Below are 23,065 nucleotides of genomic sequence, written 5' to 3'. Positions count from 1 at the left end.
TTTATAATAAAATATGCAGTTGTTGGTTGTGTAGAAAAGAGTGAATGCAATGCCAGGCCAGGGCCATGAGATGGCAGCAGCAGGAGGATTTTTTTTTTTAAATGTCTTGTACAGTTGTGCACCATAATTAAGCCAAAGCTTTCATCATAATATAATGTGCACTGCAGTGTACAGCCTTAAGCTCGTCCACTTCGATTGTGATTAGATTAACTCACCACTTTTTAATTGATGCCCATTTTGGCATTCGCAAAACACATCCACTTGTACATATTACAAAATGAATCACAAAGGAGACCCACATCTGAAGTCACAGCATCAGGGCTTCCGCCCCAACAATCACACCACCAGACCAATATCAAGCCCATATGCATGCAATAAAACGAGCCCGAGGCAGATCCCAATTAGCTTCAAGTTATGAGTAATAGCTAAGCAAATATGGTTCGAATAGCAGTGCATCAGGTTCAAGATGCGCGTATTTATGCTGAAATCCAATGGAAAATGTGAAAATTCAAGGTCTACGTCAAAACAAAGAAATCCAAACCCTTTATTTTCTTCTCAGTTTACATCACAGAATCAAGAAATATATTTACAGTACAAAACTTCAGCTATTACAATGTGTTCAACCCAGCAAGTTGTACATTGTAGCAATGCCGTTTCAGGTGTGACTGAGCAACTTTTCATATTAGACTTTGAAAAATGTCAAACCACAAAAAAGCATAAAATCAATATGATAAAAACAATTTTTTTTTTACACTGAACAAACAGTAGCATTGATCAAAGCATTTAACATTTGGGTACAATTTTGAAAAGTACAGTACAGCTGTAATAGCATCTGTACAGTCATTTATTTTAAGACAAGGCCAGAGTTTTCCTGGACATGTGCTGTCACTGGCCTTTTGCCTTTGCAGAGGGAAGGGCATTTTAGAAACAACCCAAAGCTCTCCAGTTAAAATACAAGGTCCACTGGTGATTGGCAAAAAACTCCAACTTAGAGGGAATGTCAAGGGTCAATCTCCATAGGAACAACCGTGAGAATGGCATCTTCGTTTCCACGGCGGACCACTACTTTGAGCGAGCTGTCTTTCTTGATGGCAGCGCTGACGTCCGTGGCTGATGAGATCCTCTGTCCGTTGATTGAGATGATGACGTCGTGCTCCTTGAGTCCCCCACTGCGAGGAAAAAATAATTAGTGAAGGGAAGTCCAAAAAATATTGCATAAAGTAAATATTGCATCTGGTACAGTTACATCTGCAAACAGTGTAAAACAACAGGAACAAAGAAAATTCTCATACTATAAGAAAAATATATGACTGTAAGATTGGCTGGCCAGTATATATATTCATCATGTATTGAATCCAAGCCAAGAGGATACACTATACTTTTATTATTGCAACATGTGGCCCTTCATTTGTTATGACTTTGTAGCAAAACTGATGGATTCTTTTTATCTTAATCTAAAACATATTTTTTTGTGTAGGCTTAATCATTATTGTAAAGAAAAACCATTAGGACATAGGATTTGGAGGTCTCAATGACAATATTCACTTGTCTTTTAGTTTATTGTTAATGTTCTTCACAATTGCAATTTGTCTCAACAAAAAGTTACTTTCTGTACCTAGCGTTGCCTTGTTAAGCGCAAAAACTGCACTCTGATGAGAATCAGAGTGCAGAAGAACGGCTTTCTTTCACATGCCAAAACATCTGATGTTTTGGCATGTGAAAGAAAGCCGTTGGTTAGCTGTTAGCACGTGTGAAACATTTTACAGCATTTTAATGAAGCAGTGATGATGGTGGAATCATAGCACAGCCAGGGCAAAGTGCTAAGTTATAAAACAGAGTGGGCAAAAACAGGCCCCCGCCATAAAGAAAACAAAGTAGTAAACCTGAAATCACACACAGGCCAAAGCATTTATGAGCAGAAGAATCAAACACATTCCTCTATGTAATTAGAGCCACACGTAAACAAGGCCACCACACCTTCATTTACACCAGTCTGCTTAAGCTCAGATACATCCACAACACTGCAATGGAAGGGGGCTGGACATCGAGTAATGCGCAACGACATCAGATTGCATTTTGCCCACCAAACAACAACAAAGAGCTATTCAGTCACATATTTTTTCACACCTCACCAAAACCTTTGCACGGTACTTGAAAATACATCAGGATTAGATGCATGAAAGTGTAGCCTTCAAAACCGAACCACAGAATGTTAATAGGGCCAAAGCTAAACAGTAGGTACGCTGTAACAAGGCCCTCTATGATGACTCTAACTACAGTGAGCATGCTCAAAAAGTAGGAGCAGGAAAACCACAGCAGAGAGCAGCTAGTACTGTCCATCCGTGGGGTTTTGGAGGAAATAGCTGAGCTCAGCGTCTCCTGGCAGGCCCCACTCTGCTGGAGTTGTGGTGGTGGCTGATGGGAGTGGGATGTGGGGGGAGGGGGGTTAGGCACTTCAGGCCTGTTAAAGTGAACTATGAAATGCATGCTCCAGTGAGACAGTTGTGTAGGAGACTGTGTAGGTGTCGCAGTACGAGCACATATGACACTAGAGTAAGAATTCATAGCAGTTAGTACGAAAGAGACTGGGGAAATGCAGCTACATTTATCTTCTGAGACAAGAGTAGAATTAGGTTTAGACTGTCAAACTTACACTGCAGCTGGTGTTTTTGCAATAACCTCCATAACATATGCTCCAGAGGTGATATCAGGGAAGTCTTTGTGTCTGGTCTTCAGCTCTTTAGCCAAACTTTGAAAAACAAGAAAGGAAACCACAACTGAATACTGGGCAGACAAAGATGAAAAATGATTTACTGCCTTTGTGGACATAAATTGTGCAACTCACGCTGGTGTAAGAGTCATCATCCTCACCCCGATGTACTTCTTCTTTGCAGCTGTCCTCCCTACAGATCCATAAATACAAACAAAGCACAACATTAGAGGAAAATGTATGAAGAATGAATTGAAAAATGAATGAATTTAATATGAGATATGATCGAAAAATAAGGCTTTTTTTTCAACAGTTCTACAATAAAAAGTTACAATGTCAAGTTCTATTTTTCTTTCATGATACGGTAATTTAATTAAAAATCATTCCTTATTTTGTTATATTTAAAATTGGTGTGTCAAGAAAGACTGGTCGGAAAAGATTACTAAATCATCTTTTCCTTTCGAATCAAATTGAAAGTCTTCTAAGCTGGCATCCACAATAGAGTAGTTAATTACCTCTGTGTGATCATTCTCCTAGGTAATGCTGGAAACAGAGTCGTAACAAATCTATCAAAGAGTCGATCTGTTGCATGTTGTACTTTGCCAACTGGTTTCGGCTCCAACTCTCACAGATATAACCAAAATGGGCTCCCAACACTTCGAGTGAGAGATACGATGAAAGCACGAGGTAGATAATTTGATGTGTCAGCAGGAACGCGGTACCTCTGGATTGCCTGTCGTAGGATTCTGCCAAGAACTGCCGAATCTTATCCGAGGGAATGGCGAAGGAGATGCCAGCTGTAACTTTCAAAGTGTTGATCCCGATTACCTCACCGTCCTGAGAGAGCACAAGTCAGCTTAGTCATGACCTGAACACATTACCATATTTCCAACTCCAAATATGTAAATAGGGATGTCAGGAATCATTTAGTTTACAATTAATCAAGATTTTTTTTGTTGGCAGGGGTTTTTAGAAGCAACAATATCTATTTTAATTGTAAACCATAACCAACTGAAAATTGGAAGGTCGCTTGGAAAAATAACATTAATTCAGGAAGTTTGATTTGTAAAAATACTATATTTCTTCACTTCAGATCAAACCGTGGTCATACTGTTTGAAAATGGCAGTGATCAGTTTGAGGCTGTATAATCGTGGTCCATCAGCCAATCCTGTGCATATTGTTTATGTTCATGCACAAAAAACATTTATTTGTTGAAAAATGTAATAAAAAAAACTTTGACCGATCAACATTAGGGAAAAAACATATTTGCTGTGCCCTATTTTCACAATTAACATAAATTTGAGATTGTGACGTTTGTAAAGAAAGATGCTCTTACCAGATTGACAAGGGGACCTCCAGAGTTGCCATACTATAAGAAAAGTTCACATTATGTAAGTATGTATATGTCCTGTGTAATGTATGTATTGTGAGGTGATCTCTTACATTGATGATGGCATCAGTCTGGATGTAGTCCATATCTGAGTTGCGGAGGCCCAGCTCTCTGCCTCCTCTCTGCGTGGTGCTGACAATTCCTGTCGTGACTGTGTTCTGAAGAGAAAAGGGGCTGCCGATAGCAACCACAAACTCCCCCGGTCTGAGGTCCGAGGAGTGCCCGAGCAGGAGGACAGGGAGTTTAGTCTGCAAAGGGTTAGAGAAGCAAATGGAGGGGATTAGTGATAGTCAACAAAACACCAAATCAAAAAGGAAGCTGATCATTCTGAGAGAATCAGGGTTCACTGCAGTCTAAGACCTCAAGAAATACACACAAGCTCTTTTGAGGGTTGGGTCAGCAAACCAAACAATGCACTCACAAAACCTTTATGAGACATACTTTGTACTTGGTATAAAGAAAATTATCATTACAATTTACTTAGCAAAAACAAATCTGTGGTACCGTAGATTGTTTTCTTTATGAATGAAAAGTCCTTTATAATCAATTAATTCATTCATTTTTTAAATTCTCTAATTCTTGTTCCAGTTAGCGGTCGCGGGTGACTTGAGCCAGTGACTTTGGGCCTAAGGCAGGTACACTCGCAGGGTTATAATAAAATGTATTTGTTTAATTCATTGTATAGAACTGCGAAGAGTGAAATGGGGATGAGATATAGCTGGACATTCTGCACATTGTCAGAGCCGAAATCAAACTAAGAGCGCAGCTGGCCGACTGCACATTGAACCTGGCATACGTGCTATTCACTAGGCCACCGATAGTTGGTGTTCTGATTCCATGGCTTGATAATCCTTGACTTTATTTTGTCTTTTCCCTCCAAAAAGCAGAGTTGAAAATGAACATTTACACAATTAACTTTCAATTAACGTTCATAATGCATCAATGTTTCATTTAGCACTGTTGTTATGGAGAACCCTGAGAGCCACGTTAAATGGGACAATGGGTTTATTAAAAGAGTCTTTAAAATAATATTTCATAAATTAATTGATGAGAGTTTTTAAAAAGGCAATTGAATACATTTATTTGCAAATGCTATAACTGAAACTATTTTCAATAAAGCTCCTTACTAGTTCCCTTTCATTATTGACTCTACTTTAGACAGGCAGACCAGGAGAGCCACAGTAAAGCTAAATGGAGAAGCAATTTGTAGAAGCTTATCAGAGAAGCTAGTTTGCAATAGGTTTTCCTAAAACTAATTGTAATTGCAATTGTTTTACCAAATCTTCTTTTAAAAACTCTTTTACTAAAAGTATTTGTCAAATGATTTATTAAATGATATTTTAAAGCGAGACAGAAGCAAGGCTGCCAATCTGTGCCATCGGCCCCTCCGACTACCAGCAATCATTCACGCACTCACCACATTCATACTGGGCAATGGGGGTGAAGTGTCTTGCCTAAGGACACAATAAGAGTTGGCACAAGAGCCACAGCCGCCCCACACTAAGCCCTGAGTTGTACAGTCTGTTTATTTACACACACCAACACATTTGGCAACAGTTTGACGAGTAATTTACTATGAATAGCAGTTTAAAGTGGTAATTTGAGAGTGTTTTACAGAAGTGCTGTAGACCATGTGTTAATGAGTTGAACACAGATGAATGGAAAATTATTATTCAAAAACCACTAATGCTAAGTGGCCACTCACTGCTGCATGGAACTACCTCAGTGGTGAGTTGTACCATAAAAGCCAATAACTCATTATGCAAACAATAAGATGAAAAGTTATGAGCAGAACAAATCTTTTAATGGAGATCAGATGGCAGCAGGTCACATGTGGAAAATGTGACTGAAGTACAGAAATGACAAACTTGGCCTGGGCTACAGTGAGACACAGACACATCATGGGTATATTTATTCACAGTGACAGTTCTGCTTTTCTGAATGAAATCATCCTTGTTGGGCAGCCACAATCCTCAGCTGTGAGGCTGTGCACAGACAGTACCCACACGTCGCTGTGTCAGAGAGCCACGACTGAGGAAAAATACATGTACTAGAGAGTAGACAGTCTGCTTACTCATGGTTATAAATAACAGCTCAGAGCTACAAACTCTGCTGGAGTTTGTCCAATAGGATCTGAAAATCTACCTAAATAAAAGATTGATAAATTGCATGTTATTACGTGTTCCAAACTATGACACATGACAGTGCATGCCTGCAGTATCTGACTCAGTATCTGTGCATGTTTGCACATATTTCTCTGGATATGCTTGGATTTGTTTAAGGCACACTATGCCTAACATAAAATAGGTTCTAAATCATGAGGTTAAGGCATGTTTCGACACACCTCCCAGGGTTGTAGTGATATGCTACATTTCCAAGCCCTCAAACCTTATCAATGAAACTCTGAATCTTCTTAACATAATAACAGAAACCTCCTTGTAAATTTACATAAATATATTTTCACATTAGCATTGCTCATTGTACAATATGATGAATAGGTTTGTTTTTAGTAGTTTTTCCTTGCCAAGAAGGAGGGTCTTAGAACAGTGGATGCTCTGTTTTCCATTTGCTTAATACCTGTGAACGTTGGTTAATCTGTTTCCCTGTTATTGACCTATGACTGTTTCATTGTTTGATTTTCTAACTTTCTGTTGGTAAAATCAAGAATTTTGGAAACCCCAGTGAGGGAATTGCTGTTGTGTGAATTTGGGCTTTACAAAAATAAATTTGATTTAATTGAAATTGGACTAAATTGAACTGAATTAAAAACAAATATACAAATGCATCTAGGAAACGAATCAAACATTCCTGGCACATGCCACACTTTCCAAACAGAAACCAAACATGATGCAGACTGCAAACTTCCTCCTTCACATTCCATAAGAGATAAACCAGATGGAAAGGAAGTGAGTAAACACCTGAATGCTGTCTGTGTGCATGTGTGGAAGCGGTTCAGGTGGATATAAGCACTGTGTTACTGTGGGATTAATAGAATCAAATTAATAACGCAAAGGAATCTAAGGATACAATGAAGTGAATGTGTTTACAACAAAATGGATTTTAAGAGTTAAGTAAGTCAAGTAGTGACAGGCTTTAAATTATTTCTGAGATCGTCCTTTTTGAGTTGCATTCACTTTTGAAGTCATAGGCTCTAGTTGTGTCTCCTAAGAAGATATTAGCAGTATATAATAATAACTCAAATATATGCACGATATAAAATAACACAGTATCGCTCTTTGCCTGTATCACCAAACCATTAGTGGCCACTTATGAGTGAAGGTTCCCAGATCATATCCAGTAGAGTCGACCACAGCGCTGACAGGCAATACGACACTACTGTATTTTATATCCTGGAGGCAGCGTGCCAGTTAAAGCACACAGGTAGCATGCACCACTTTAAGTTTCTAATCCATGTCATCTATTGTCACATTATCTCGCCAGAAAACTGTAGTATTTCTATTCACCAGCCTCGGATACTAGGATAGATTTTAATGATGATGAATAAAACAGGCAGAGAAAACTATTTGAAACTGCAAATAAAGCCAAGTATTGCACTTATGTATATTATTCACTATGTGCTAGCAATAAAATAAAGTACTGCATTTGTAAAGTATATGTTAGCTTGGAAAAGTTAAGTGCTCATGAATTCTCGTGTACTTAACACTGGTTTATGACTCCACAGTATCCGGGTTTACAGAAACTCACAATGCGTTCTGAAATGTCTGAAGAAGAGGCCCAACAGCACCTAGGCGACAACCAACACTCAACATACAGAAAGCAAACACCACTTGCTTACATATCGCTTACTAATCAAAAGTAGCCAGCAGAACGGGACGACAGGCGGAAAAATCATCTCCCCATGTGAGCTGGTCTGCGCGGGCCACCCAATGAGTCATCCTTCTATTTCTGCTCTGGATGCACAGGGCAGCAGCATCCCAGACGCCGCAGACACACTTAAAGGAGCAAGGTGAACCAAGCACCGCAACCCACAGGAAGAGCTCAGGAATGTGGGGTGAGAACACACTGGTCCACACATCAAAGTGATTTACTGTCGGATCGATGGCCTGTACAAGGAGCATCCATGTTGAGAAGATACATGTGTGTTTTGAAATATGGTGTAAACTGCAGTATTAGCACAATAGGTTGCATTCACATAGCATGGCAACATTCTAGAATCCTTATGGTTTAAACTTAAGCTGGAGCAGGTCAGAATTTTATGTTAGAATTTGGTGTTTAACTGTCAGATTGTAGATTTGATGACCAGGTTTATTGTTCATATCACTGTAATTACTGGGCAACGTGAAAATAAAAAAATTGGCACGAAGGTCAATGTATTTTTTGTCAGTATAGATAAACAAAAGTTACATATATTTTCCAAGCCTTAGGAACTGATGCCTTTATTCAACTCCAAAAGTGTGATTGTTGTTAATTCAAAAGACTTTAAAACATGAGTTTACCGCAATATTGCAGGTTTGTGGATCCAATCCCAAACAAATAATGATATGGTTCAACATTTGTGGATCTTAAGTTTGAATATTTCTTTCAATAACAGATATTATTATTAGATAAATTAAATATGTGTGGTCTTTGTAAAACTGTATTTATTGAATTGGTAAAATGTTATACTTTATATTGTTTTACAATTTTTACAACCTATACTGATCTGCCTTGGCTCCAAACTGGGTTATGTTTTCTGTGTTTTTGGCTTGCAAACATTATCTAAAAATCAGTAGCCTCAGCCATCGAGACGTTTTTTCTGATGCGTTTAGATATACGAGAAACTCCACATACTATATCCAGACATAATAAACAGCCTGGCTTGCTTGTACAGTAGGCACGATAATAAGCATCTACATTTGTTCCATGTTTCTGACTCCTCCACATTTTACTCTGGAAGATTAGTTTGATGTAATAACAGCTCGGTTGCATGGGGCAAAGAAAGGAATGGCTAAGTAGATGGGTCAGTTTGAAAATGGCAGTGTTCACATGAAGATCTGGCTTTGTTATTTGCTTCAGGGCTCAGAGGGCCATTCAAAAGCTATTAGGCTAACTACCACTTTATAGCTGAAAGACCAGGTGCAAGCTTCACACTACAGTCTAGCAGGGGTGGATTGGGCTTGGTATCTTTTATGCCTCTGACCCATGTGTAGATGCGAGCAAACTATAGCAAGAAAACAATTTACTGGAGTTGGTAAATGTGAACCCACGTGTAAACTGTCATGTCAGGAGCAGCGTGGAGACACACGCTTTCAGACATGGAGACATAGAGGCTATTCTGGTCAGCTCGGTAAAGTGGCCTGAAGTGTGTAAAGCCAAAGTCTAAACTGAAGTCACTTATGCTCTCTAGTTTAGTCACTTTACCACTTCAAAGCAGGAAACACTTTTAAAGGTCGCAGCAGTGAATAGTAACATACGCCATAGTTATGATCTGGGATGTCAGCGCAGACAAAAAAAGAGCAGGATTTAACTTGCTCCTAGACAATCCGAAGATGTGTGTGCGAGTGTGTTTTCAGCAAGTTGCCAACCTAAATTACGCTAATTCTATTCACTAAAAAAGTCAGATTGTCCATGGTGGTTAGGTTAGAACACAGTATGTGCCTGCAGCATTGACCACCATTACACAACAATGAGAACAACATGTTCAGTTCAGCTTTCTGAACAATGCTACTGAGTGTTTTGCCAATGAATTAGCGTTGTCCAAAATAAGGAGAAAAACAATACATAGATACTAATCAATACTGATATACTGTACACAAACTATAATCTAAATCAACCTGGACAGCACACGCATAAATCCGGAGTTACATAAAAGAGATTTTACGTTCCTAGCCGAGTTTTAATGGCGCATTCTGACAGGGCCACTGCCTCACATTATTTCTCCCTCGAGTCGGGTTCAGGCTCAGGCCAAGAATCTAAACTCTAATGGTCATGTCAAAAAGTTTACCAAAATGTTGATCTGGGTGAACCGCTTGACTCTCCCTCACTTAGTTGTTATTTTCTTGTTAAATAACCGACCGTGAACATGACAACATTAGTGACACAATAAGAGTAGAGTATAAAGTGAGGGTTAAACTTAAATTCAGAATTAGTTATTAGTATGTCTGAATTAGCCCTGTAGTCGAATAAAGACATTTTTGGTCAACTAAAGACCTACCAATCCATTAGTCGTCTTAAATGATGAGGTATCTCTAACCCAAACTGCACTCACAAGAAACAAACCATTATTTATACAGAAAAGTAATAGGAAACGGCATATTTATATGTAAACATGCAGACTAAACTCATAACTCATCCCATGTCTTCACCTGTTTGCTGCTGTTCCTTATCAACCCTTATTATGTAAATTAATTAATTCGTTGACTACTACAAAATGTGGTCACAAAACACAAAATCGACTAAACGAATAAAGCTTTACATGTGGTTTGAGCAACGAATGGGTTGTGGTTTTAATTCACCAATTGTCCTCGGTTTGAATTACAGTGCAGTAAATTCACAATATATCATAATCCTATTTCACAGGAAGCGCTCCGGTTAATACAACATATACTTCTTCAAACCACAGCCCTTGTCAACACATCCCTCCACTGACCTGCTCCTCAGCGTGGGTATTGGGTAATATCAACATATTGGCATCACACAGAGTAGGCTGTATCCTTAGTGACACCAGTGCGGAAGCCAATATAGTTTCCATATGGCCTTACTGACTATAAGAGCAAACATATGTCTGCGAGCGTGTGTGTTACGCCAAAGCTGCACGAGAGTTTGAGGGAAGACTCGTGGGCGTCTTGGCTCTTGGTAAGTTACCGCAGCACTTTGAACCACACGCCTCATGCCAACGTGATGAGGTCTTACTAAAAACATCCCTTTACCTGATCTGAACAATGTGCTGGAGAGTAATGGAAATGACGACACAAACTGTATGAAGTAATGGCCCAGTAAAGACAGCAGCAGTATTTCTTATGCATTTCACTGGTCCGTGGTGGCTTGCTGATCTAGTCTAGACTGTTTTACTTGGATTAGTGTGACGTTATCTAAAGCAGTAAACGATTTAGCATACCACAGTGTTATTATATGTTATATCTTAAGTCTTACTGCCAAACCTTAATTTGAACATTGCGGGTTGGCGTCATACAATGAATGATTGGATGAATAGGATTTACAGTTGATAAGGCAATTACAAAATTAAAAACTTAACTGGCTGTCAATGTAATGTTAGGTTTATGGTGCCAAATTGCTGGGTGTGCTCACGCTTTCTTTTACGCTGAGGAGCAAAAGGTCAAGATATGAATTCTATGCTTCAACTCTAAATTCAAATAGTAAATAAGTAAATAACTGCTGAGGCTGTATATGTGAACGCTATCCAGAACGCTATGTGTCAGTTTATAGGACACATGTTGGGTTTTTGTTTGATTTTCTAATTTAAATTTGCATGATATTTTATTTTATTTTATTGTATTGGTTTCTATAGCTTGCACGGTGTATTTGAAAGTGTAATGTATAGATGTATACATTACACTTTCAAATACACCGTGCAAGCTATATAAACATTATTCCTGAGTCCAAGATCTAGTTTTGAGATGCTTCTCCAAGTGGATCAAATATGCTTTAAGAGATTTGCAAATGATTGCATTCACTTTTACAGTTTGTGCCAAAAGCTTGGTATGTAGGTCATAATGAATAAATGTCTATGTTCTTTCCCTAAATTAACCTTAACAAGCAGGATGAGTCACCTTATGCTTCCAATATGGTTTCCTGTAACAAAGACACAGTTTGTCTCTGCATTGCCCATCACCACTGAGCATTAACAGCCCCAAACCATTTTTTCTGGGAAGCCTGCCTGATGCTGGTTTGGACGAGTCTGCTATTGGCATATGTCTGAGGAGTGAGCAGTGTGGGGAAAGAAAAGAAAAATGTGTGGGCTAAATTGTTAATTTATTTCAGGAGAAACTGTGGCTTTATTTGTTGTGCAGTTAGAAACAAAAGAAATTGTAATTTATTTATTTTTTAAACTGCTGCTTATGGTTTAAACAGCAGACCGGACATTTGGCTTTGTGGCAAGTGGAATGACGCTGCCATCGTCCTTGAGACAAAGAGCAAAGGAAATGAATCATTTCCATTCTTTTCCGGGCCGATACTTTTCCTACATCTCATATTCCTGTAAGAAAATGGGTTCCCATGCCTGAAGATGCAGTTTAATTGGAAATGAGCCAACGAAAATACACACTCCTTGTTGGGTTAAAAGGCATAATTTGTTGGCCTACATTATTGCTTGCATTTTGTAATGGAGTGGGGCAGCCAGCAGTGTCAGCCAGGAGGCATGCACAGTGTTTAGCTTTGCAAGAAATGACGTCAGATGCATATACTAGATTACAAGTATTTGCAGTAGAACGGGGCAATGGATTATTTGGAGATTTTGAAGTTTATTTTGTTTCCGAGCAGCTGTGGCTCATAAAAAGAAGGGAGTTACCTAATGCTATCTGTATATTACATGACGGTCGAAGCATGTATAATCTGCTTTTGAGAGGCACGTGTAAAATTGGTGTTTTTTATAGCATCAAATCTTACGACTTGGTAAACAAAGCCACGGTCGTTTCATGCATTCATCATCATATCCAGCCCTAACATGTGGTCAACACCGAGGGGCCCTTGAAACCAGGGTCGCCACAACCTCCAGATACTGTCATAAAATGATTCAGTATCATGTGGAAATGCTCTCCCATAGTAAATCTAAGAGTTTTGAAGTTGTTTCCAAGACATTACGACTTATTCTATGGCTCCAAGGGTCGACGTGATTAAGCATCTTTCAATCTTCTTCCAGGTGAAAGTTTCCAATTCTGTCCCAAAAGTGAAAGCGGCTGTGTCCAGATCGTGAGTAGCAGAGAGAGGTTAATGAAAGGCCAGGAGAAAGCTCACTCATGACCAGGGTTTATCTTAACCACATAGGGAAGTCGTCAGTTTATTAACCCGCTGACATATGGATTAATTTCCTATGCCTGGACCACGCGCCTGTCCTCTGTTCTCTTCTTAGCGCAAAGAGACAAGTGAGAGCAGCTCTTTCCCCTTGGTCGCTTCTCCACTGAAGTCACAGCTGCTGTAGATGGATTAATGAGTTCCCCAGGGCTGATGGCTGGACCACAGCTCTTTCCAACAGACTCCACTTTCACTCAGGGGCATAATACAAAGAAACGTATAATGCTAAATACTCTTTAACTGAATTTCCCACTCGTGAAAATAAATGAATTTGCCGCACTTTGGGTGTTGTGCAAAGTAGAAACAATTTTTAAAAAAGCTTGGAATTGGCCTTAGACTAAATAATATATCCCATCGATAAAGCCATCGACTCCGTCTTTGCTTTGTCCAATTATTTCCATTTTTTAAATATCCAATTACTATTCATGTCCCCAAAGTAGTTCTTGTTTTGTGTAAAAGCCCTCTATAATCTAACATGTTAATAGTCTAATAACAACTTCATGCTTTGCACAAAGAAAAGTACAAACATGAAGGACTAGGAATTTTGAAACACATTGGTTAAATAGTTATCAAAGATGACATTTTTGAAAGGTTAATAACACAATTTTCACAACCCTTTCTTGTTGGATGATTAAATGTTAAGACCACGGAGCTGCCTGTACTTCCCCTCTTAATCTAAAATGACAACGTTAGCTTGCTTTCTCTCCTACTCTCTCATTATAAAGCAATCTTCTTCTCATTTCCCCTCATATTAGCTCACACTAGTCACACATGTCTTCCACTTCCGACTACCAAATCACCAAAAGCTTTTCAAAGGCGAAGTTTCACGATATTCCACAGAGCGTCCTCAATGACCCACTGTTATTCCATTAACTATGAACATCTGATTACATTCAACTGTTACTTAACCATTGAGCCACTTTATTAAATTCACCTGTTGTTTACAGAGCAACAAATGCACCCCATGGCACCAAAGTTAACGAGACTCGTGGCATGTGAGCTTAATTCTGTCCATATGGGGAAAATCGCTGCAATTTCAGACAAACAAAATCAGCGTTGCAGTGCGCATGCCTGCCTTGTAACAATTCAAAGCTCATTTCCAGTGACTGACGCCTATCCCAACAGCTTTAGGCCTCAAGTTAGACAACCATTACATTTTTTAAACGTTAGACAACATGAGAGGGTATGTTTCTGGTCCAAAGAAGCAAAAAGCTAAAAAATATAGTGTTATGAAAAAGTCAATTTCTAACTCACACCTTTGAAGTGAGTCTGCAGTGCCAACAAGCACAAGGAAAACACACTACATGAATACTAACGTATCATCAGCTCACACAACAGTCCCTATGAAAGTATGCACAAAAACAAAGCGTCTGTCACTGCTCTTTTTCGTACTCTTCTCCCACATTGTCTCTGCGAACAAAACCTGAATGTTTCCAAAGTCCTTTCAGAAGCTCCCATCTTTGTTACCCACCTCGCGCTGCCGCTGTCATGAGGATCCATTCAGCCGTGTCACTCAGCCATGAGCGAGGGCCCTATAATGCACCATAATGCACTTGGCACTGGAGTGACTCCCAGTCAATGAGGCCTAGCTCGACGCACATTCCTTCAGATGACTGGTGGCGGAGATCAACTGGAATGAGCATCTCGCTGGATCAAAGCACGAGTCAGTGTGAAAGAGGTACAAGTGGATACGTGGCCTGTGTTTAATGAAGCAGAAGGAACAGCGATGCTTCGATGACTCTGAGTTTTGATACAGGCGTCAGTGGTGCATGGGTGAAAAGCCTTGTAAAATCATGTCACTGACTTGCTTTTCTGATACCAAGATGGATGTGAACTGGCAAGTCAGCTGTCATTGCAGAACCCGTGTGGCTGCACCTGCATTCTCACAAGAGTTTAAGCACAAGCTAAATAAACCTCAAGATTTAAGGATCTTTCAAGGAAGATCCCACATGTCACTGTTGTTAAGTAGAGGGGGGTAAAATGTAATCATGGCTTAGGTTTTGGTAGAGCAAGTCGAAATTTCAGCAAGAAAAATTACATTCATCATTATATCATTATAGGATAGAACTAATGTTTGAGACATTTCAGTGTTTAAATGAAAGAGATCAGGAAATCAGGCAACATTTCACTGACACACTGATAGACTGACAACAAAATGCTGTTTGGTGTGTTGCCCAAGTTCAAGTTCAAGTCTTCAAGTACTAATCTGAGTCAACTACAGGTCAAGGTGTTAGAATGATTTGATGTCAAGTTGAATTGTTCTATGAAATTGGGCCAAATATGAGCCCTTAAAGATCAAGACCTAATTTTTGACACATACATTTAACTACTGATCTATCTGACATGATAATAAAACATTTACAAACCGGCACTTCAATCTTAATGAGCGCGATGTCCGATTTCTCGTCCACATCTTTGATCTTTGCGTCGTAGGAGGCCCCGCTCTTCAGCTCCACCTTCACCCGGTGCTTATTGGCCACAACATGTGCATTGGTCACAATCTGTCCATCTTCTGAAACCACAAACCCAGACCCACTGGCCACCGCCACCTCTCGCTTCGAATAGGTCATTCTGCAAAGTGAAGCGGGGTCAAAGGATTGTATTAGAGAATGTGTCACTTCAGTTTAGCAGTGACACAGAATGTAAGCGTTGCATGAGATTAAAAAGCAGTTCAAAGACAGCTATGAAGGTGAAGCTGGTGTGGTCTGGTTACACACACATGCACAGGTGGGCCGTAAATGTTTCTTTTCGTTAGCCTCTGCCTCCAGCCTGGGACAAGCTCAAACACACGAGTGCTATACAACGCGCTTACTTGCGGTAAAGTTCAATGTGAACCACAGAAGGGGCGATTTTCTCCACCACGTCGGCGATGAAGTTGTATTTGTGTCTCGGGCTGTCTGGGTTGTCCTGGGCTGGAAATAAACACAATGCACAAAAATGGTGAGTGGGAAGAGAAAGGGAAAGCCTAAATATATGACGCCCTGTCTTGTATCCAAACAAGAAAGGGAAGAGACAAGATGACAGCTCATGTGGATGGGAAAGTTTGCTTCACACGTAACTTAAGCCACATCAGCTAAACTTTGACCCTAATTCAGTTATTCAGTCCATTCTATTGCGTTTAATGTTGAAATGTTGCTGCTTATTACCCGCCCTATCTCTGGGGACATGTCAGGAAATGTTGACTAATTTCACAGATAATTAAACCATGCCAGAAATCAGTTCAGCCCAAACTGTAAATGGGACCTCTGCACACCATGCACTGTTCAAGTTCATTCTGTGAGTTTCTGAAAGTTAGACGGTACACAAAAGACTTGCCCCAAACCTGGATAAATGAAAAGAGCGGCGTAAGAGAAAGTATATGATATAAAAATGTGTTGCTAGGATGCTAAGGATAAGGGCATTATTTCGGTCACAATATTCAGACATTATTCCAAAAACAGTGACAATTTACATGCAAAAAAGGGGGGGAAATAATCCTTGAAGCTGATGCTGATTGTACCTTTACACTGTATCTCAATGTCATATTTGTGAAACCAAATAGGGCGGCAACTAAAGATTATTTTAATTGTCAACCATTCGACAAGGCAAACGATTTGTATTGAGGTTGAAATATGGCGTCTGAAGGCTTCTAGTTTGAGAAAACTCAAATGGATAAAGTGTATTATGGATGAAATATATTTTGATTTGATGATGCCATTGTGTTTGTTATAAAAGATCTTTTGGAAGATGTTTTAGAGTCTGTATTGCCCAGACAATGATTATAAACATATGACCACGATTATTTTACTAGTCAACAAGTCAACATTATTCTGATTATGGCAATCACTGCAGCCATAAAACCAACTAACCAACTTTATTACTTTGTTATTTGGAAAAAGAAACAAGTATGTGCATATTGTTACAGTAATTACAAGACTAATGTCCAGGTTTTATTCCAAAGGCAGTCTTAGTAAGGGATCAAATAAAAGCAGTGGAAGTGGAAGTATGAGCAGTGGAAGAAGTAGTATAGTTGCTGCAGAAATGGAAGAAAAAAAAGCCAATAAGACTGTAATCCTAAGGATAACAGAAATTGCTGTGGAGTTTAGTTGAGAAATAGACTTTCCACTTGAGTTGCAGCAAAGCTAAGTTAAACATGGAATGATCACCATCATGCCATAACGAATGTCACTAAATTATACTGAAGGCTAATTTCTGAGGCTTCAGGGGAAAATTCCTGTTTGCACTGGTCACCCGCTGATAGATTCTGTCTATCAGTCTACAGCTCTAAACTCCAAAACATGGCCTAGAGGCACATGACGATAGAGCTGAAATTGGGCCTTGATGGACTTCCTCTCCGATTTTCTTTAAGATTAGTAGAGTACATTTGGTGTAGATAGTCTATTTTCTGTCAATACAAAGATCTATGGGGAAAAAGATCATATCAGGGGGAAAGAAATTGTGGAATAACTTAAATGTTTACACTTAATTTCATGGCTGCTGTCAAGTAAATCAGTCATCAAACATGAACATGGCAATTTTCTATTGAGCAGTTACATTTGTGTGGGTCTAATAAACTGAACAAAAACTGCATATTAATATTTTAGTCAAGTAGTCGCTCAGATCTTAAAGCTTTCCTCCAAACAAACTCTATAATGATGATGACAACAAGGGTCCTCATCTTTTCTTCTTCAATTTTCCCATACACACTTCCTGCTGTTTTTCTGGCGACCGCAAACGGATGTAACTCTCATTCTTCTCTCTAGAAAAAAAGCAAAACTGCTTCGTAACAAGTTTGGACTTTTCAATCTGATGACTCAAACTCTCAAATATGATACTTAAGGCATAAACCGGCATTATGAATAAGGATTTCACAACTATCATAATTACACTGGCAAGTAAAAAGTAGTAAAGATTTCTAAATGTTTGTCTGAGTTGTTTGTCCAAAGGTGGTTACTATACTAGTATTAGTAGTGGTAGCTGGTGTTACTAGTCATAGCAGTAGTAAATATTTGTACTTGTAGTAGTAGCACAAACTTTAATCGTACAATTATTTTTACGAATAAACTATTTCATGTAGCAATCTTTTTACTTTTAACTTTGATTATTGACTGTTATTATCCCTGTTGTGGCTTTACATTGCTGATCCTGACCCATCTGAAATCAATCCGATCCCAAAGTCACAGTCACACTTGACCTATTTTTCCACGTCCAGACGTAGATGACATCATGAGAAGTGCAGGACCATGTGTTTTCGTAATGCCGTGCAAAATGAGTCTGTTTTCCTTTGCAGTCCTGTCTAAACCTATGGCCCTAATCACCAGTCACAACTGTAGACAGCTTTGTCCGCTAACAGCTTACATTGGGACTGAATGAAACACGACACATTTTATTGCTCGCTATGGAAAATTTCAGCAGGAAAAATCAATAGAGTTTTGCAGACGTGGTCACTACTCGCCAGGATGTGTCTTGGGTTGCTTACATGAGTGACTAACAAAAGCAGCAAATACAGTCGACCAACTGCATTGCTAATGTACACGTTAACCTCAGCCAAAGTATGGGCTCGGTGTGGTGAGCTCGCCGGCCTGTTGCGAACTGTCTTCCCACTGAGAAGGAATGGTGGTTTGAATCAGAGCCAAGGATTCCTCCATGTGACGGTTAAAAGGTGATTTATAGATGGCAACAGAAAGAGGAGAGGGAGAAACGATTAATTCAGAAGGTGAAGGGTCAAAAGATGGAACAAAGGTGGAAGAAGTACATGAAAACCCACACAAGATATTGGCATGAACATGTTGTACTCTTGAATAAATACTGTTGATAATAATGATAGTTGTATTACATGCGTTGAAATGAAATACTATATAATGTACAATTACACCTGTAAAAAGGGAGGAATAAAGACTGGACTGACATAACAAGAGGTATTAGCCAAATGGAAAAACTGACATTCTGACTTAATTTGAACACGGACAGATTTGATAGACTCTAAATGATACTTATATGTCGAGCAATTGTGCCATAGTTTTTCTGTTGGATGCCAATATTTTGTCCCTGTGCCCTTTGCTCACTGTTTTGTTTATATACATTTTAATATAGAAAAAGAAAAAATATTGCTTTAAGAGTTCTACCCAAACTGTTAAAAAAGAAAAGAAAAACTTTGTCAATATGGTATTAATCAGGCCTAATCATCCATCCATCCAGCTGAGGTGGCTTTGGCATCAGCTGGCTCCTCTCGACGTGGAGGAGCAGCGGCCCTACTCCGAGCTCCTCCCATGTGACAGAGCTCCTCAGCGCCCAGCCACCCGGAGGAGGAAACTCATGTCGACCGCTTGTATCCGTGATCTTGTCCTTTCGGTCATTACCCAAAGCTCATGACCATAGGTGAGGTCAGGAACGTAGATTGACCGGAAAATTGTTCACCACAACAGTCTGATGCAGCGACTGCATCACTGCAGCACAGATCCGCCTGTCAATCTCACGTTCCATCCTTCGCTCACTCGTGAACAAGACCCCGAGATACTTGAACTCCTCCACTTGGGGCAATCATATGCTAGTAATTTGATGATTTTGTTAACTGGTCATACCGTAAGAATGTATGTGCTATTACAATTCAATTATCATGATGGAGGCTCGTGTGATCATGTAGAACCTCCTATAAACAGTCAATGTGTAGAACTTAAACCAATTATTGCCCCGTGACTGCTACATACCAAACATCATCTAATGGCCCACTTGGATCTTCACATTTAGACTGTTCTGATCTAGTCTAATTATTATTCTGAGATAAATCCAACAGGACAGCTGTCAATAGAGCTTCTGTTTTCAAACACAAGGGCATTGTGTCAGTGCTTACAGCTGTATGGTGTGCACTGTGATGCCAAATGGGGTTTTAAAGGGGTCATGGTCAAAGAGGGATGGAAAGTCAAGGTGGATTTCAAAGGGAGTTTTATAGACAAGCTTCAATGGCTGAAACTATCCAGCAGTCCATCTATTAAAAGATGAAATTAAGAGGTTTTCACAAATTCTTCCACAATGACGAGGAAAAATGGCTTAGGGTTAGATTTGTAAAATATTTGCTTCATAACTAGGCAACTTTGGGAGTGTTTTTTGTTTTAAATGAACTTGAGAGTAACATGAGAGTAGTAGAATATTTTGCTAAATGCGGGTGTAGTACTGAGTTACATACTTGAGTAACTTTTCTAACCATACCCATACTTTTACTTCTACTTGAGTAATAGTTTTGAGTGAATGTCTTCCCAGTGTGACAATAGGCAATTGAATGATTCCTTTATTTAGCTTCAGATATGATTTTTTTCATCATTTTTTGTGTCTACTCTTTGGAAATACACCAGAATCTGTGCATTATTTTATTTTGTGTCTGTCTGATTAACCCACACTAATTCATAAAGCATGCATTTCTATTCTACTTTTATACTCTTACTTGAATGATACTTTTAGGCTATTTCTACTTGATTATAGGCTCTTTTAAAGTAGCCTTTCTACTAACATTACTCTTACTTGGTTGTCTCTGGTATGACTGGATGTTTGCAGTATGCCCCTTGCTGACCATACCTTTCCCGCAGGCCCCCCTCTGTATGAAGAGAACAGGTGGCTGCTGGAGCGTCTGCGCGCGGTTGCTGACCCGCTTCAGCTCGCAGATATTCCGGTAGGACACTCCGTCGCTCCCGCAGACTGGATCCGTGGCTTTGCACACACAAAGTCCGCTCTTACTTCTCCTTCTGACCGTAGCGGTGTAAGCCACGCCGCCCCCGGACACGGAGCACTCCAGTCCCTCTCCGCACACCGGGTCACCCAGCTTCCCGCTGCCGCCGCACGACTCGCCTTCCCCGGACGCACACACCGGGCAGCAGCCGCACGCGTCAAGGGTCTGTCCCGTGGAGCAGTCTGCGGCGATCCGGGGACACATGGACTTGTCACAGCGCACGGGACATCCGATTACAAAGCGGTTTGAAGTTTGTCCATCAGCCGGTACAGAGAGAAAAGCGACAATAACACAGAAAAGGCAGTGGGTCAGCATGACTAAAAAGTGAATGAAAAGGTCAAAGTAAATGAATAATACTGTTGTTGGAAAGAAGGGAAAGGTTCGCTCCCTGATGCAGTGCAGTGAGATGAGAGAGAGCTCAGTAGTGCAGAAAGGGCAGTGACTCCAGAGGCATTTTACTCTTCTGCCCCGCTCCACTTCACGCACTGTGGGCTGTGCGCGTAAGTAAGTGCGCGTGGTGTGCGTGGTGTGCGTCCGTGTGCGTGTGAACAACGACAACAAGCCGCGTGATTGGCCTGTCAGCGTGTCAATGCAACGGGGAGCGCATACAATAAAACTAAATTACAGGAGTACTTTGTTATATCACTGACTGTAAGTAATATCAGTTCTTACGTTTTGTGTGGTAAGGGCCCTGTGAGTTTTTTTTATTCATTAGTTCGTCCATTCCTTAATCCTATTTATAACAAAAGGATATGGTGAAAAAAGAAAAGAAAAAACATATGCTAAGAAAAAAGAAGATGATCCCTACTTCTGTGGCTCCTGTTTATTGGTGATAAAGCCTTTTGGGGACCTGCGATGTGATTTATGGCTATTTCGAGGTAGTTGTTTTGTTTTTGCCTTTTTGACAAATGACCGAAGAGAATAAACTAAAGTGTGGACCTGTGACACAGTTTGTTGAGTCTGCCAATCCAGAACGGCTCACATCATGTCAACTCATGCAATAGGTCCTCCTCAAGAGCAGGTCTGACATGAGGCAAATGTGCAGGTGAACTTTGCGTGTGGGTGCGCACGGGTGTGTGGGGGGTGCGTGCGCGTGCATGAGGGAAACCAAATGAAAAGAAGTTTCCGGCCCAGTTTTATCACAGTCCACCCTAAATCTGGCACTACTACAGAAACAAAGTAAGCTATATATTTTTTATTTACACGGCCTGATTGAATGAGTGCTTGATAAATTGATTCATTCATTCATAGTTAACAAAATATGCCTAGATATTATCCCCAAAGTAAAATAAAATAATGGTCCATTAAAATCCTGCTGGACACTGGTGGCTGGAGTACATTCTGCCTCTTCCAGGATACTGCCCTGACAACATACATGCTTGGTTTGAAAATGCATGCAAACTCACAACTTTAAATTACTTTAGATTTATATATGGAATAGATGTTTAGAAATAATCTATAGGGCTGCTTCATTATGCTCCTCGCTTACATGACTAACCTCAAGACTTGTATGTTGGAAGTGCTGTGTTCACCTCTGGACAGCCCCGTGTCTTATGTAAACAGTCCTTTGAAAACGCGTGTTGATCTTTGCAAAGATTCCTTGTGGAGTTGCCTCTCATATGAACTCAAGACTTAAGGTCAGCTCCACACCAGCTCAGCACTTACGTGTATGTGGCTGACTCATTTAAAGGTGCAGATGTGGTGCCTTTCCCAAGTGTACTCGTCATGACCAATTAGAAACTGTAAACCAGTAGTGGAATGCTGATGTTTACACACTGCAGAGCCCTCCATGCATTCTGCAGGCCTATTCCCTGTATGGGTTTTACTGCTCATAATATGCATTAGTCATAGCTGGCATGACTATAGCTGTGGGCATGCAGCTGGTTAGGAAACTTAGTGGGGAAATAACTTTAAAAGAGTCACTACCTAATTTGATTTAGTTGGAGAGATACCAATTATTAATAAAAAAATCATTTCTCTTTATTTGTATTTTACCTCATAAAAAGCAGAAGATCCTGGGCCCTTGGTACATTGATCATATTGATCGTTACACGTTTGGGTGGCTGTAGCTGAATGAAATTGTCTGGTTCTCTGTGATAAATAAATTCAGATGACAGACTTTTGGAGGGCCCCTTCCCTGACGCCCCTCCTCTCAAATGAGTAGTACTGCATAGTAAACATAGAAATTGTGAGTATTTTATAGTAGCCAATATTTTGCTTTTGTAGACCAACTTTAGTAAAATCTTATTGCATATTTAATTACTCATTCCATTGAACAGAATTTAGCCTAAGTCT

General features: G+C 39.9%; 1 protein-coding gene across 1 annotated transcript; it reads right to left on the bottom strand.

The window, feature by feature from the left end:
• Nucleotides 1–284: 284 nt before the first annotated feature.
• htra1a (HtrA serine peptidase 1a) lies at nt 285–21,265 on the bottom strand. The gene is made up of 9 exons (XM_072437468.1): nt 20,620–21,265; nt 15,884–15,983; nt 15,438–15,642; nt 4,155–4,349; nt 4,048–4,080; nt 3,433–3,547; nt 2,846–2,903; nt 2,654–2,749; nt 285–1,169 (listed from the first exon to the last, which is right to left on the bottom strand). Exons 1-9 carry the CDS (start codon nt 21,083–21,085, stop codon nt 1,001–1,003), a joined length of 1,437 nt encoding a protein of 478 aa, XP_072293569.1. The 5' UTR covers nt 21,086–21,265; the 3' UTR covers nt 285–1,000.
• Nucleotides 21,266–23,065: the final 1,800 nt, after the last annotated feature.

This window comes from Eucyclogobius newberryi, unplaced genomic scaffold (assembly GCF_026437365.1).
Source record: "Eucyclogobius newberryi isolate DKJ021-1_F unplaced genomic scaffold, fEucNew1.0.hap1 SCAF_8, whole genome shotgun sequence".
NCBI lineage: Eukaryota > Metazoa > Chordata > Actinopteri > Gobiiformes > Gobiidae > Eucyclogobius > Eucyclogobius newberryi.
This window is presented reverse-complemented; position numbering and strand designations above follow the sequence as displayed.